General features: G+C 39.2%; 1 protein-coding gene across 1 annotated transcript in view; it reads right to left on the reverse strand.

The window, feature by feature from the left end:
• SHROOM3 (shroom family member 3) overlaps positions 1–9,303 on the reverse strand; it is a 320,936-nt gene extending 311,633 nt beyond the window's left edge. The window contains exon 1 of the mRNA XM_036853462.1: positions 9,136–9,303. Within this exon, the coding sequence (XP_036709357.1) occupies positions 9,136–9,303 (168 nt within the window). The remainder of the gene's footprint in view (positions 1–9,135) is intronic.
• Positions 9,304–16,372: the final 7,069 nt, after the last annotated feature.

A 16,372-nucleotide genomic window follows, 5' to 3' on the forward strand; every position in this document is an offset into this window, starting at 1 on the left:
AAAGGCATTACTAAAAAAAAAAAGGAAATGACATATATTTAAAAAAAAAAAAGAAATTACAACCCTAAATCAATACAGACATACCAAAGGGCATTAAATATAAAGGCTTTAGATAGATCTTATAAATCTCTAAGGTAAAATGCAGTTCAAGATGGAGAAGGATATAATGAATAGATGCATGAATGGCTGAGGAATGAAAAAATGCAGTTGATTTAGAAAAGCCTCCTCTGAAGGCAGGAAAGAACTGTCACTTCCATTCTACAGATCGAGCCACACAAGTTCTCTTTTGTGGGGATAATCATTAGAAGAGGGGAAGAAACAGTGCTTAGATTTAGCAGAGTCTTTGCCTTGTTTCGTTTCGTTTCGTTGAGAAGGGCCCAGGTTGTCAGAGCATAAAAGATGGATGGACTCCTGAGATGGACCGAGTGGGAAAACAGTGACTCTGCAGCTCTTTGGATCAAGATGTTTGCTGTTTGGAAGTACATCAAAGGGAGAGACGTGGAAGATTCTGTCTGTGGGTTAGTTAAGATCCAGAATGTCCTTTAGGGTTTTGTTTTTTTCAAAGATTGATAGAAAGCCTCGCATTACGTGTCTCCAATCACATTGTGGGTTCACTAAAATGAGACAGACAAATATTTTCTAAATTGTGTTCCCTACATAAGAGGCAGTGCCTTGGGAATCTATTACCTTTAAAAGAAAGCAGAGTTCTTACAAATGCTAAGAGCCATCTGGCACATCACCTCAGCATGCTGCTTGAATAAAAGTTAGTTCCAACAACATTGATAGGATCACAAACTTAGTTTTTATCTAAAAACACATAACCTTTAAGCAAAGTTTACATAGTTTCAAAAAGTTAAATCAAAAACACAAATTTCCTTTTTCTCCCCAATCAATTAAATTCAACAGACATTTACAAACATTATATATGTGCAAGACATCATTAAATTGAAAATCAAAGTCAACTTACTTACCTTAATTTTTTAAGCAGGGTTTTCTAGTATATACTACCCTCAACATCTTTCTAATAAAGACTTTAAAGAAGATCCTCTTTAATATTTCATTTGTCTTCCTCTTCATTAATATATTTTCATTTTCATCATTGTTATGCATAGTTTAAGCATTGTGGATAAGAGAAAGAAAAGAAGGAAGAAAAGGAGGGAGGGAGGAAAGAAAGGCCCTTAGCTTCCAGAAGTTAGCAGCCTAACTGGGAGCTAGGAAAGTATGAATGGCACAAGCAGAAAGCAATTAATTATTCTCTCACTAGCTGAGCTTTGCGTGCACACACACACACACACATACACACACACACAATTTGTTTGCTATGGCAGAAACCATCTTGGCAAATAACTGAACTTTACTGTATCTCAGTTTTCTCTCTGTATAATGAGGAAGTTGGATTAGATGATAGCTGAGATTCTTTATAGCTCTAACCTCCTATAGGTCATTCAACATTTATTGAGCATTTGTTGTGTGTGAAATGGGAAGTATTTCGCTAGGAGAAACAGGATGTACAGCCTGAGTAAAACTCATTTGGCTTTAAAGTGATTACAATTTACTGGCCAAATGCAAACAACTACCTGTACTAGAAGATGGCACAAATAAAGGTGCCGGGAACATGCGAAGAAGGAAGACTTGATGCAAATGCAGGATGGAAGGCGATGGAAAAATGAGGGACCAAACAAATTAGTTTAAGGACAGCAGACAGATGAGGCTACCCTAGTACGAAGGGCAAGTGATGTTAAAGGAAAGAGCAAGAAAGGTAGGGAGAGAACCTCAGAAAGGACTGGCTATTTTAAAAGGTCAGTAACAAGCTGATCTAGCTGGGTTCTTGGAAGGAGATGAAAAAGATGACTTTGGGATGAACTAAACCAACCAGCCCAAGGTCTTGGGAAGCTGCCTAAAAGTCAATTTCACATTGAACTCAGAAAGCGGCTATCATAAATTCATAAAATAATCCTTGTTTTAGTGCAGAAGAAATGGGTCAAGAGAGATTGTATGGCTGATGTTGGCGTGCTGAAACTGAGGATCACTAAGGAAGCTAGAAGGTTGTAATGTGCTCAGTGTGGACAGATGGATATAGACAATCCAGAAATGAGGAAATCTCAACATGGTCATCCAGACAACTTAAGTATGCTCCAAATGAGTCATTTCCTACCCTAAGGGCTGTTTCTATTTCCAAGGCTTCTCACAATGTAGTAAAGCAGCTCATTTCATCTTGAAAGGGCAGGTTGATTGGGATGTTTTGGATGATTCTCTTCAGAGGAGGAATTATGAAGAGGATTCAGGGATTATCTCATATCACTGAGGCTAGAAAAACCCAATGAAAGTATCCATTTTAAAATCTGAGTAGTGTCAGCCATTAGGAAGACAGGGGGCCTAAGTTTGAGGTTAGCCTCTGATGTCACCTAGCAAACACACCCCCTTACAGATAAAGAATGGAGAGATGGGTTTGGGATAGGGGTAGTGAGCCAAGCCTTGGTAGGGGAAGGCTGAGATTTAGATTGACAGGAAGAGGATGATGGTGTTATAGGTGGTAGAAGCAGATTCAGAGAAGGAGGGGTAATGGCGTGGAAGATGGAAGCAACAGGATTTACTTGTGAGATGTCACAGAAGACAGTCCAGCCAGAGCAAAGATACCTCCCAGGCAGGTAGGAATCAGGAGCATTGATGACATAAGAGACAATGGCTGACCTTCAACTCTGAAGCCCAGGATTTTTTTTTTTTTAAACACACAAGAGAAAAAGCCTTTATTTTTTTCTACAAAGGACATCAGAGGCTAAAAACACAGGACCAGGAGACCAGGTGTGGAGCACCAAGACTCCTGTTGTAGCCAGTACTTCCTAGATACATTGTCTCCAACCCAGCCCTCTGACGCATCCAATTTTGGGGGACAAGTGCAATCATTTCCAACAACAGGGCCATTCAGAAACACTTCACTTATCCAAAAGCTCTTCAGAGAGGATCTCTGCTTGACTGCTTCAAGGAGCTCTCTGCCAGTGACAGCTTTTCTGTGGTTGTCGAAGGACAGTCTAGTTGCCTCCAGGCTAATCTGTTCCAGTCGCCAATTCTCCAGAAAGCCCAGAGCATCCAAGACCCAGGAGCACCCACTGAAGTCTGGGTGGGATTGCTTTAGGGTTTCCCCCAAATAACTAAAATAAGCCTCCTTTTCCCTCCTCTTCTTCCCAAGGGCTGAACTGGTACACTCATACTTCTTTTTGGCTAGAGTATACATTTTAGTCTTCTTCCTAGGGAAGACCATGTAAGCACATGAAGTACATGTGGAGGTTTTAATCCTTTGAAGTGCACAAAAGAGGTGCCTCTCCAGGTGGAGACACCACAACAATACTTACTAAGAAATGGTAAGTGGCCCCTCCTTTTATGGGTCTTGAACTACTTAAAAGAGTTCCTGTACCTATTTTAGGGGACCCTTACAGGACTAAGATTTTTTTTTTTTAACATCTTTATTGGAGTATAATTGCTTTACAATGTTGTGTTAGTTTCTGCTGTATAACAAAGTGAATCAGCTATATGTCTACATATATCCCCATATCCCCTCCCTCTTGTGTCTCCCTCCCACCCTCCCTATCCCACCCCTCTAGGTGGTCACAAAGCACCGAGCTGATCTCCCTGTGCTATGCAGCTGCTTCCCACTAACTATCTATTTTACATTTGCTGGTGTATATATGTCCATGTCACTCTCTCACTTCGTCCCAGCTTACCCTTCCCCCTCCCCGTGTCCTCAAATCCATTCTCTGCATCTGTGTCTTTATTCCTGTCCTGCCCCTAGGTTCGTCAGAACCATTTTTTTTTTTTAGATTCCATATATATGTGTTAGCATACGGTATTTGTTTTTCTCTTTCTGACTTACTTCACTCTGTATGACAGACTCTAGGTCCATCCACCTCACTACAAATAACTCAATTGCGTTTCTTTTTATGGCTGAGTAATATTCCATTGTATATATGTGCCACATCTTCTTTAACCATTCATCTGTCGATGGACACTTAGGTTGCTTCCATGTATAGGACTAAGATTTTTTGTTCTTGCCACACTGTGCAGCATGCAGGATCTTAGTTCCCCAACCAGCGATCGAACCCAGGCTCCCTGCATTGGGATCGTGGAGTCTTAACCATTGGACCACCAAGGAAACCCCAAGGACTAAGATTTTTAAAAATTGTTTTCTCTAATAAATTTTAAAACATATATAACAAAAGATTAATCCCATATTTTACCCAGATCATGGCTCTAGAATCTAGACTGAGCCGAATATTTGGTAGGCAACAGTGACTGAACGGCAGAGTATGTCAAGCACGTGGACTCTGGAGAACCAGGATGCCCGCATTCAAATTCCAACTCTAGCACCTTCTACCAGCCATGAGAGCTTCAGAAAGCTACTCAAATTCTGTGTCTTGGTTTCTCATGTATAAAACTGGCATCATAATATTACCTTCCTCATGGAGTTGTGGAAATTAAATGAGTTAACGCACGTGGACCTCTTGGACTAGAGCTCAGCACCTAGTAAGCACTTAGTAAGTGCCAGCATTTACTGGTGGTTGTTACTGGTTGTTGTTTGTTGTTGTTCTAGTTGTTATTTGATTATAAATCCTAGGGGCAGGTGCATCACCCACAGCAGGTGGAACCACTTTTCTCAGCCACAATACGGAGTGAGTCATAATAAAATCATGCTGCCAACTTCCTGAACTATTGAAATACTTGAGCTTCTACATACAATCCTTATTTTTTTAAAAAAAGTTACCCTTTCTTTTTGAAGTTTACAGATTGCAGAGGCTCTTTCCTCAACTCCACCTTTCCTTTTCAAGGACATTAAATCCCAAAGAAAGGGATTTGGAAATGATTTCTTTTACTGCCACACTTTTGTAGCTCCTTTTCCCCCATTCATTCTTCTGCCTCATTTGTACCTAAAGAAAAATGATACTTCATTCATTATATTGTCATACCTGGCAGCTTATAACTGCTTTGTATAAATGTACCTGCCTTTCATATCAAAGACTTAATGTGTACTAACCCTTCCCTTCACTTACAATGGGGGTCACCCTACATCAGGGGACTAGTGAACATTTGGTGAGCAGCATATGAGCTAATGGGCACTTTTTTCACAGTCCTAGAAAAAAGGTCTGGGATACACACAATCAGCCACTAAACTTAACTTTTGTCTTATCCTTGGTATTGTCTTAATTACGTGGACTTTCATCAATGTTCAAACTCCCTGTTGGTTGGCGAAATAAAGCCCTCTCCCCCCAAAGACATCCACATTCTAATCCCTGGAACCTGTGAATATGTTAGATTACATGGCAAAAGGGAATTAAGGTTGCAGACAGAATTAAGGTCATTACTCAACTGATCTTAAAATAGGGATATTATCCTGGTGGGCCCAATGTAATCCCAAGGGTACTTCAAATTGGAAGAGGGAGGCAGAAGTTAGAGATCAGAGTGATGCGATGTGAGGACTCAACCTGCCATTGCTGGCTTTGAAGACGGAGGAACGGGACCATGAGCCAGGGAATGGGGGTCGCTTCTAGAAGATGGAAAGGGCAGGGAAACAGAGCCTCCCCTATAGCCTCCAAAAAGGAACACAGCCTTGTTGACATCTTAATTTTAGCCCAGTGAGACCTGTGTTAGACTTCTGACCTACAGAACTGTAAGATAATAAGTTTGTGTGGTTTAAGCCACTGAGTTGGTGGTAATTTTTATGGTAGCAATGGGAAACATATATGTTCCATGTCTGTAGATCTGCCTGGCATCCTCATCTCATGGGACTCTGCATCCCTGCTTAGACTGCCCCCCTGCTCTGTTTTGTCTTTGCCTATTACTTCAATAGAAGTTATCGAGCACCTACCCTGTGCCAGGCACTCTGCTAGATCTTGGAAATGCAAGATGAATAAGACATAGCCCATGCCTTTTCATTTACTCAACAAATATTTGTGTACCCGGGCTGAGTTAGATGTGGTAGAGATGAAAAGAAAATAGTCGCAGCCTTTCAAGAGGCTTTCAGACTGCTGAGAAGACAGTCAACATAAATTTTAAAATTATGATTTGGTGTAATAAATGCATGTTATTGGAGTGTAGAAGAGAGATCACCTAACCCAGCTTGATGAAGTCAGGAAAACTTCAGAGAGAGGAAGAAATGGAGCTTGGATGAATATGAGTTTGCCAGACAGACAGGATGGGGAGAGAGATTCAAGAGCTTCAAAGCAATGTGGCACTTGAAATCTGGCTGGTGGATATGAGAAACAGAATTTAAAATTGTATTTCATTTTAGTTACTTTTTTAAAATATAAATTTATTTATTTATTTATTTTTGGCTGCGTTGGGTCTTCACTGCTGCCTGTGGGCTTTCTCTAGTTGCAGCGAGCAGGGCCTACTCTTCGTTGCAGTGCATGAGTTTCTCATTGCGGTGGCTTCTCTTGTTGTGGAGAGCGGGCTCTAGGCGCGAGGGCTTCAGTAGTTATGGCACGCGGGCTCAGTAGTTGTGGCGCACGGGCTGAGTTGCGCCACGGCATGTGGGATCTTCTAGGACCAGGGATAGAACCCGTGTCCCCTGCATTGGCAGGCGGATTCTTAACCACTGCACCACCAGGTAAGTCCCATTTTAGTTACTTTTCATTGAAATGGACCACATGTGTCTGGTGGCTACCATATTGGACAGAGCAGATTACGCCAGATTATACCCTTGAAAGGAAGGAGATTGTCTTCTCTTTTCTTTTTCCACTTCTTACGGACTGGAAAGCAGATGTTGGGAAAAGTCACCTTGCACCATGCAGACGGGGCATCAGGATGAAAGTAAGAAAGTAGAAGGCACTTGGGTCCCTGACCCCTTGCAGCCATCTTTCAGTTTGGCTTATGCTCAGATTGTCATGTGAGAGAGATATAAATTCCTATATTGCTTAAGCTACTGCTATTTTGGATCTTTGTAGATCAGACAAATCTGTATCCTAATACAATGTCTCTTAGACTAACGAAAAGCAATAGTCATAATCTTTGTTAAGATTTTTTTTTTTTTTTGAGCTCTTTCTGTGTACCAGCCCCTATGCTAGCTGTTCTAAATACACGGTCTCATTTAATCCCCACACATTCCAATAAGGGAGATAATCGTTTACCCCCCATTCTGCAGATAAAATGGAGCCTTAGCAGAGTGGCTCATTAGTGGTAGGATTAGGCCTGTTTGACAGGAAACCGTATTCTAGTGAGCAGATACATAATATCTTAACATTAAAGACCAGGCAAATTGAATGTAAACCAGAGTTTTGAAATGCAGAGATGATATTTATGTCTGTGGCAGACATTCTCAACTGTCTACCCAGCACCCACTCCCTCCTTCTTCCTGAAAACAGAACCTCAATTTGTTCAAATAGTGGGCAGAGATTCCTTGACATCAGGAAGGCTAAGTTTCTATCACAGAACCCAGGAGAGAAATCCTGACTGGTCTAAACTAGTCATGGTAGTCTCATTCCCCTTGGCCAATAATCGGTCTAAGGATAGGTATGTGGCACAGTTCTGGTCAACAAGATGTAAGCACAAGTTTGATGGGGAGGGTTCCAAACCAAAAGCCAAAACCCTGCCCAGAATGAAGATGCAATGGCAGAGATATGGCATCCATCTTGCCACCATGAAGACAAAAGTCAACATCATAAAGAAGGCAGAGTGGAGAGCTAAGTGAAATTCTTGATGACATTATTGAACTGCTGCTCCTTGCCTGGACAACCTAACTCCAGACTTCTTGTAATATGAGAAAAACTAACCCCAGTTTACTTAGGTTACTATCAGTCGGGTTTCCAGTTACTTATAGCTGGAAGTCTTCCTAACTGATACACATATATGTATACATATCTTTTGTTTTCTTAGGAAAGATAAGGAAAAGTCACACAGTTTACAGTGCTATTCTGCACGTTCTTGGCTGACTGCTGGAAAACAGTTCCCACTGGCTCACCCACAGTAAGAGTCATTTGTCTCTCTCAAAACACACATTTTGGTGGGATATGAAAACTAACCTTAAGTAGGTAATAGAGCTCAGGAAAAATGCATATTTACCTCTTTCCCACTCTCCAACTAAAACTAAATTTCCCCTCAATTACAGATGTTTCTTGAGTAATGCTAAGGTGTGAAAAGCACTTATATTCTGTTGTTTTAGATTGTTAATATTCTGAAATTTTAAAAGAAATCTCTGGGGACTTCCCTGGTGGTCCAGTGGGTAAGACCCTGCGCTCCCAATGCAGGGGGCCAGGGTTCAATCCCTGGTCGGGGAACTAGATCCCACATGCATGCCGCAGTGAAGATCCCTCATGCCTCAACTAAGACCTGGCTCAGCCAAAATAAATAAATAAATAATAAATTAATGAATAATTTTTTAAAAAAATTATTTAAAAAATAAAAATAAAAGAAATCTCTGTAATCTTTCTTAATCTCTGAAGTTTTAGAGAAAAGCAGAAACAATAAACCTAATGCACAAAAAGGATTCATTCAATGGGTATACCTATCCACACCAAAGATATATGAAGAATTGAGGCATGTTGCAGGATGACGATGGTTTAAAAATTGGCTTAAATACATAGATAAACAGAAGAGGCAGAAATGCTGTTTTGCCCTTGGATTATATTGAAAGCTGATTTAATTCTCCTGAGTGTGCAGAAAGCAATAAATAATATGTGTGCAATCAATTATCCAGAATTGCAAACAAATTCTAAAATATTTTGGAACGCTAGATACTTCCAGTTGAAAGGAGAAAGAGAAGATAGTTTTCTAGCCATATGCTAAATAAAGGCACTCATACACAAATATACACCATGCCACTACCTTAACTATGCTGTTAATCTTTAATCTGATTCATAACTGAAAAGATCATGTGGTAGCTGGTTTTATACTATTTCATTCACAAAAAGAGATTATCCATTAAACGAGCACATTTTCCCCTGGGATTTCACAGAATAAATGCGCGAGACACATTTTTCTTTCAAACACCAAGCTATGCAAAATATGTCCAGATATAATCAGAAAGGTATGAAACAGCAAATTAAGCAATATCCAGGCAATCCTCGGCATTATTTTGTGTTTTTGACAGATCTGACAAAAGTTGAAAAAGCAATTTCAATAAAGACAATATTGGAAAAAGAAACATACCTTAGAGATGATTAATGGTTCTCCATGCTCCAGGCCACCTTTCAAAGTAAAACCCCAGGGAGCTCCTCCCTGCAGGAACGCTTCCAGATAAACGTACCTTCCCCTGGGGGTCCTGTTAGGGTTTAGTGTGGCACTGGTCTCAGCGAAGTTCTCCGTGGTCCTCATCATGCCAAACACATGAACCCTCAAGTTAAATTTCAAATGCCTGCAGCAGATTCAAGAAAGCGGTGCTTGTATAGCACATTATCCCATCCTTCATGATCCACGCTGGCCGAAAAAGAGGTTTCCAGGAACAAATTCTTTCAGATGTAAAGGGTTCTTCCGAGCTTAACTCCAAGATGCTGAGCCAGGAGGATTTTTCACTTCAACATTTCTGAATGTAAACTCTCCTCCTGGAATTCCCGGTTCTCACTGAAGCCCCGGAGTGGTGTATCTCTCTCTACTCTGTTCAAAAAAAACTTCTTTCAATGTCACTCTCAAGACTGCCTTTATTTCACACACACCCACAGCAACACTTTTCCAGAGAAACTTCAAGTCATCTCACAATGTAGTAAGAAAATTGCAAAAACTCAACTGAATCCCTCAATTCTGATTGATTATCAACCCTTTCTTCCTCTCCGAGTGAAATTTACCATTACAATAGCTCCCCCCCCAACTCTTCCCAGAAGTAGCTTTAAAAGAAAGAAAGCACTTACTATGCTTCTGCTCGCTTCAGGAGTTTCTAACTTGTCCCAAACTGAGAAGCTGTGCTAAAACTTTTTGCCTCTGTTTTTCAGCAGTAAGTTCAGTTTGTTTCTTGTAAAAGAAAAAAAAAAAAAAGTTTTTTCCAGGATGTAGAGAAAAATGGAAAAAAGCATGGTAAATTAACCTTCCCTGGAAAAAATATCCAGGAGGCAGCTCAGTTCTTTCTTTGGCCCTTTCAGTGACGATCAGCCACCGCAGCTGCGGAGGCAGCCACTTGCCTCCTCTGAGAGAAAGAGTAAGGAAGTGAGAGGAAAATGGATCAAGGCAAACAAGAGGCACCGCAACCTTTCTGCCCAGTAAGCACTGCTATGCGGAATTCAGTTCCCCACAAAGACCTGACCAATCAAAACAGTCTTACAGCTGATAAAACGTAGACAGTTAAAAATACCATACAGATGGCTAATTAGCAAGGAGTAGAAAAATAGTTGATAGATTAGCCCCACCTTGTTCCAGTTAAAGCAGAATCCCTGGGGGTGAGGCACAGGCATTGACATTTTTAAAAAAACTCTGGGCGATTCTGCTGTGCAGCCAAGTTTGCAAAGAGGATTTGGTAAACATTTAAGTGTCAAGGTGGTAGCACAAGGGCTTTATTTTGTTCATGGGAAGAAAAGGCCAAGTAAAATATATGACCGGCCTCTCATCTTGAAATAGGACTCTCCAGTCAAATTTCTCCTTGTTTGATTCAATACAGACAGGAGGCAGGCTTTCTTCTATATTTTAATTTTTATCTACTGCAAGACAGTTTGTTATCCATTCTTTAAATGAAAAGAAATACTTAATATCTGGCAAGTAATAGACACTCAAGGCGGAATGTTGTTCTGATTTCAGATTAGCAATGGAATTTTGTAATAATGTTATATAAAATTTAACATTAATACTGTCTATTAAAAATTTAAATAGTGCAAGATAACTATATCTTTTACCCAGAAACTTCAGTTAACAAGTTATTGGAACAATTTAGGATTATTTCCAAGAGATATTTTGCTAAAACTTTTTCTGTTTAAAAGTACTTGATAATGTGAATTATGTTGGAAACTGACATTTTGATATCAATTTAATTTGGGTGTTTGTACCCACAGTTAATGAAAAGTTAATATAATAGAGAAGCAGATATAATATGCAAAGAAGTCTAGATGGTGTTTAATGTACAACACATGTCAAGTGTTATTTGCTTTTCAGTAGCAACTTTATCTGTAGGGCTCAAAGACAAAAAAAAAGTAAAATTTCATTTTAATGTAATGATAGTACTTTAGTGGAAACAAAAGGTGTACAAAATGAAAGTAGATGGTAAATATTGTCTGATTCCTAAGAGTAATTATGCAGTTTTTATTGGGGCTTCCTTTTGCAGCTTAATTTATAAATTAAGAATAAAAGGAGAAACGCTGGTTTTTCTTTCACTCCATTATTAAAATCTATATGTATATACATTTAAATAAAATCCTAAGTAAATGAATAGTTTTTTTCTGAAAATTATTTTTTATGGCACTTATAATCTTGCTCCTGATTCATTTTGTAAAAAATGGGATTTCACAGAATCAACATTTACTATTAAAAGTAATAAAGCCAAAATCAAAAGGCAAAGGAAATAAGAACAAGGTAAACAGTGATGAATAGAACTCAGTGCTTGTGGACTAATGAAACCTCTATTTTACATTATCACCAAAAATATTTGACATAAATATTTAATGAAAATTTATATACAATCTGAAAAAAAACCATATAGAACTTCATTTGGTGGACATTCATTGTAGCAACTGATAGATCAGAGTTAGAATAACTTTTTCCCCATCTTCCATTGCTCACAATCAACGAATGTATCCTTTTTGAGAGGTAAGGACATAGAGGCCATGAAAAGCCTAAATAATCTGACCAGAGTCATCCTGCAAGCAGCATAAGTGAGCATAAAATTAAAATTGTCAGACACTCAGGAATGGAATCCCAGTTTATGGTAGGTCTTTTGCATAATTTATGTCTCTGTGGCCAGCATTGCTAATTCATATGGATAACTTCTGTTAGGGTATGTGATTTGGACTCAAACTCTAATTAGAGTATGAAATTGGACCCTCTCTCCTCCCTAGAGAGAGAAAAACAACCCTATTGTCTCAAGGTGCTGATAGTGGAAGGCACTAAGACTATGTCTTAGTATTATTATGAAAATGGCTTTGACCTTGCAGACCCAAAAGGGTCTCAGGGAACTCTCCAAGATCCCCAGACCACACTTTGAGAATTGCTTTCCTTAACCAGATACAGCCATATCTGAAGCTACCCCATTCTTACCAGTTTGGTAAGCTTATAAACACATGGGTACTTTTTCCTTAAATAGCTGGAGTTGGGTTTCTGTTACTTGCAACCGAAAGAGTTCTGAGTAAACACAATGAAACCCTTCATTGTTCTTCCTGGTTTAGGAAAAAGTTTAGGGAAGCTTAGTGCAGTCTCAAAGAGGTAGCTTCGAATCTTGTTTTCTCTCTACTTCTTCCCTCCTTCCTTCTGCCTCTAACTTAGGATTACTCCTGCCTTCTTATCAAGTTCTTCCCTTCATGATAAATAGATCCAATGTACCTCACAACTTTGTTTTCTGTCTCTATATGAAAAATTCCCAGTGTTGTAATTGAGTTCATGTTGTTCTGTTACTGTGAATATGGTCCCAAAGCAGAAAAAGACTTCAGTCATATTGCCTCTCCTATTCTTCTGGCACGCCTATACCAAACACTGTTTTAAATGTCATTTGCCTAATCACTGTTTTGACTTCTTAGAAATCACTCATCACTCTGTTAACTTCACCTAAGGAAAAATTAATTTGTTCTTTTCAAAATTCTCATTTCTTGATTTTAATTTTTCATAGCAACCCATGTGTCTTTATCTTTTTCAGCATTTTAAATGTGATTTAACTTATTGGATTTTTTGGAATGCCTTTAAATTTAATATTTCAAAGATTGAAAATGTCACTAGGTTGTCTCTGAAAATAAAAAATAATAAAGAGTGACACCTAGTGGCTCTTCTGGCTTACTAAATCATCATCAAAGTAACTGTAGACAATAAGTCGTTAAATTGTAGGTTTGGAAGTTTATTCAGTTTTTCTTAAAAGGAATGTCTCAGAACCATCCCAAATAGACAAAAATCAACCTTATTTTAAACTTTTCAGTCTCTCTAGGCAACCTTTCAGAGGCAAAAAGAATTATCTCTTCATGTGTCTCCTTCTTCAGAGTGAGGAAAACTTCCAAGCCGACCTTCCCACCTTCCCTCATCGCTAAATGCCAAGAAGCCTCACCTGAAAACAGTCACTTGAAAGAGGACTGAAAGCCCAAAGATTAGTTTAAAAATCATCAGGATGCACCTGCTAGACCTTCCCCTGAAGCAATGTCATGGCTCTGTAGAATGCTGTGTTGAATATGCAAAGTGGGATTCTCCGAGAGAAGAGGAAGGGGAAATGCATGCTGCTTATGCAGGTTACAGCATCTGCTTCACTAACCACCCTGAGGGCTGTCATAAAATTATCAGAGCACGATCAATTCAGATCTTTTGGGAATGATGAAAATGTTAGTCTTGATTGAGGTGGTAGTTTCACAGTACACAGCTGAACAACATGAAGGTTAGGGGCACAGATTCCCCCCACCCACGCAATCGACAAGCTGTGTTTAACCGTCTAGTCAGCCCTCTGTTTCCTCGATTTTGCGCCGAGGATTCAACCAACTGCAGATCGCAGATCGTGTAGTACTGTAGAATTTACCATTGGAAAAAAATCCACGTATAAGTAGACCCGCGCAGGTCAAACCCTTGTTGTTCAAGGGTCGAATGTGTATCTATGAAAACTCATCAAACGGTACACTTTAAATAAATGCAGTTTAATAAACAGAAATTATACCTCAATAAAATTAGTTTAAAAAAAACTCAAGAACTCCATAGATGGATGAATGGATAAACACAATGTGATATGTGTATATATATATATATCAAACAATAGTGGAATATTATTCAGCCTTTAAAAGGAAGGAAATGCTGACATATACTACAACATTGTTGAAACTTGAGGACATTATGCTAAGTGAAATAAGCCAGTCACAGAAGGACAAACACTGTATTACTCCACTTATATGAGGTACCTAGAATAGTCAGTTTCGCAGAGACAAAGTAGAATGGTGGTTGCCAGGGGCTGGGGGGAGGGAATGGAGAGTTAGAGTTTAATGAGTACAGAGTTCAGCTGAGGGAAAAGTTCTAGAGATGGATGGTGGTGATGGTTGTAAAGCAATGTGCATATACTGAACTAAACACTTAAAATGGTTAAAATGGTAAATTTTATGTTACGTACATTTTACCGCAGTAAAAAGGTTTTTTAAAAGGTACTTGTAAAAGGTGAAGAAAGATTATAAAATATGACACTATAATTAATCAGTTCATCACTTCACCATGCTGAGCATGGTTGTGGGTGGATGTCCCAAAAACTGCCAAATGCATAAAGAACCAAATAATAATAATACCTGATAGCATATACTACATTTTAGATACCTGGCAAAAAGTATAACTGTTCTAGGAATTAGTGTAGTAAGCTATTATTCTAAAAAACTGGTAGAAATATATCCATAACTTCTGAGAAGTAAAGGATTTTTTTTTTTTTAATATTGAGGAGAATTTTTTTTTTAATTAATTAATTTATTTATTTATGGCTGCGTTGGGTCTTCGTTTCTGTGCAAGGGCTTTCTCTAGTTGTGGCAAGCGGGGGCCACGCTTCATCGTGGTGCGCGGGCCTCTCACTATCGCGGCCTCTCTTGTGGCACAGAGAGGCCTGGAGGTCTGGAGCACAGGCTCCAGATGCGCAGGCTCAGTAGTTGTGGCTCACGGGCCTAGTTGCTCCACGGCATGTGGGATCTTCCCAGACCAGGGCTCGAACCCGTGTCCCCTGCATTGGCAGGCAGATTCTCAACCACTGCACCACCAGGGAAGCCCAGTAAAGGATTTTAATAAGAATATAGCTCAGCAGAAACAGCAGTATTGAAATCTTAAACAATAGATGGTTATGATAAAGGGCATAAGTTTATTTTGGAAGAACCGGAGCCAGCTTCAAAAACGCTAGTGACAACAGTGATTGACCACAACGGCAGAAACAGCCTAGAGGAGAAAACGCAATCTGCCTTAATTTTATTAGTTATTTGGCTTCAATCTCCTACTTCTATCCCTTTTAATTCTTCTGTGAAACAAAGTCTTTATCCTCAAAACTCAAGGACTTGCATTTTTAAAAAACTTAACTCATATCAGTGTTGGGGGGAGAGGCTGACTGCAAAGGGATGCAAAGGAGATTTCTGGGTCAATGGAAATGTTCCACATCTTGACTGGAGTGCTGTTTACTATGTATGTATATTTCTCAAAACACATCAATCTGTACACTTAAAATGAATGAATTTTATTGTAAGTGAGGTATATATCAATAAAGTTGATTTTAAAAACCTCAATCAACTCTAAAGAGTAAATACATTCCTGCACTTAGGATGGTATATGAAAGTCTTCTTTTAAAACGTGTTTAGAAAGTAACCACAAGTTAGAAATTGCTCATTTCCCAGTCCACCCCGTCAGGCAATATTTCTAGAAATCTAATTGCAACTGCACCTGGGAAGCAGGTGGGTCCTTCTCTGCTCTATTTGAAGGTCCATACATCCCATGCTCCCTCTTCCCTGTCTCCATAGCACTCACCATGTTCTAATATGTTAATTAGGACAAGTGTTTATTTATGATCTGTTTCTCCCAACTAGAATAAGTTCCATGAGGGCAGGGTTTGTCTCTTTTGTTCACTGATGTTCTTGGCATATAGTTGGTGTTTAATAAATATTTGTTGAATGAGATCAAACTTTCTTTTTTTTTTAAATTAATTAATTAATTTATTATTTTTGGCTGTGTTGGGTCTTCGTTTCTGTGCGAGGGCTTTCTCTAGTTGTGGCAAGTGGGGGCCACTCTTCATCACGGTGCGCGGGCCTCTCACTGTCGCGGCCTCTCTTGTTGCGGAGCACAGGCTCCAGACGTGCAGGCTCAGTAGTTGTGGCTCACGGGCCTAGTTGCTCCACGGCATGTGGGATCTTCCCAGACCAGGGCTCGAACCCGTGTCCCCTGCATTGGCAGGCAGATTATCAACCACTGTGCCACCAGGGAAGCCCCAAACTTTCTTTTTTAAAATATATTTTATGGAAGTATAGTTGATTTACAATGTGTTAATTTCTACTGTACAGAAAAGTGATTCAGTTATACATATATATATACATGCATTCTTTTTCATATTCTTTTCCACAGGTTTATCACAGGACACTGAATATACTTCCCTGTGCTATACAGTAGGGTCTTGTTGTTTCAAACTTTCTTACTAAATACATTTCTTTTCTTGTAGTCTTCGTGGAAAGAAAATGTTAGAACATTAACTATACAGTCTCTAATGTTTTATACCATATCTACTTGAAAAAATTATTGGAGGTGATTTGCCATTTATTTCCTCCACAATCTATATTGAGTCACT

This window comes from Balaenoptera musculus, chromosome 5 (genome assembly GCF_009873245.2).
Source record: "Balaenoptera musculus isolate JJ_BM4_2016_0621 chromosome 5, mBalMus1.pri.v3, whole genome shotgun sequence".
In the NCBI taxonomy this organism is placed as follows: Eukaryota; Metazoa; Chordata; class Mammalia; order Artiodactyla; family Balaenopteridae; genus Balaenoptera; species Balaenoptera musculus.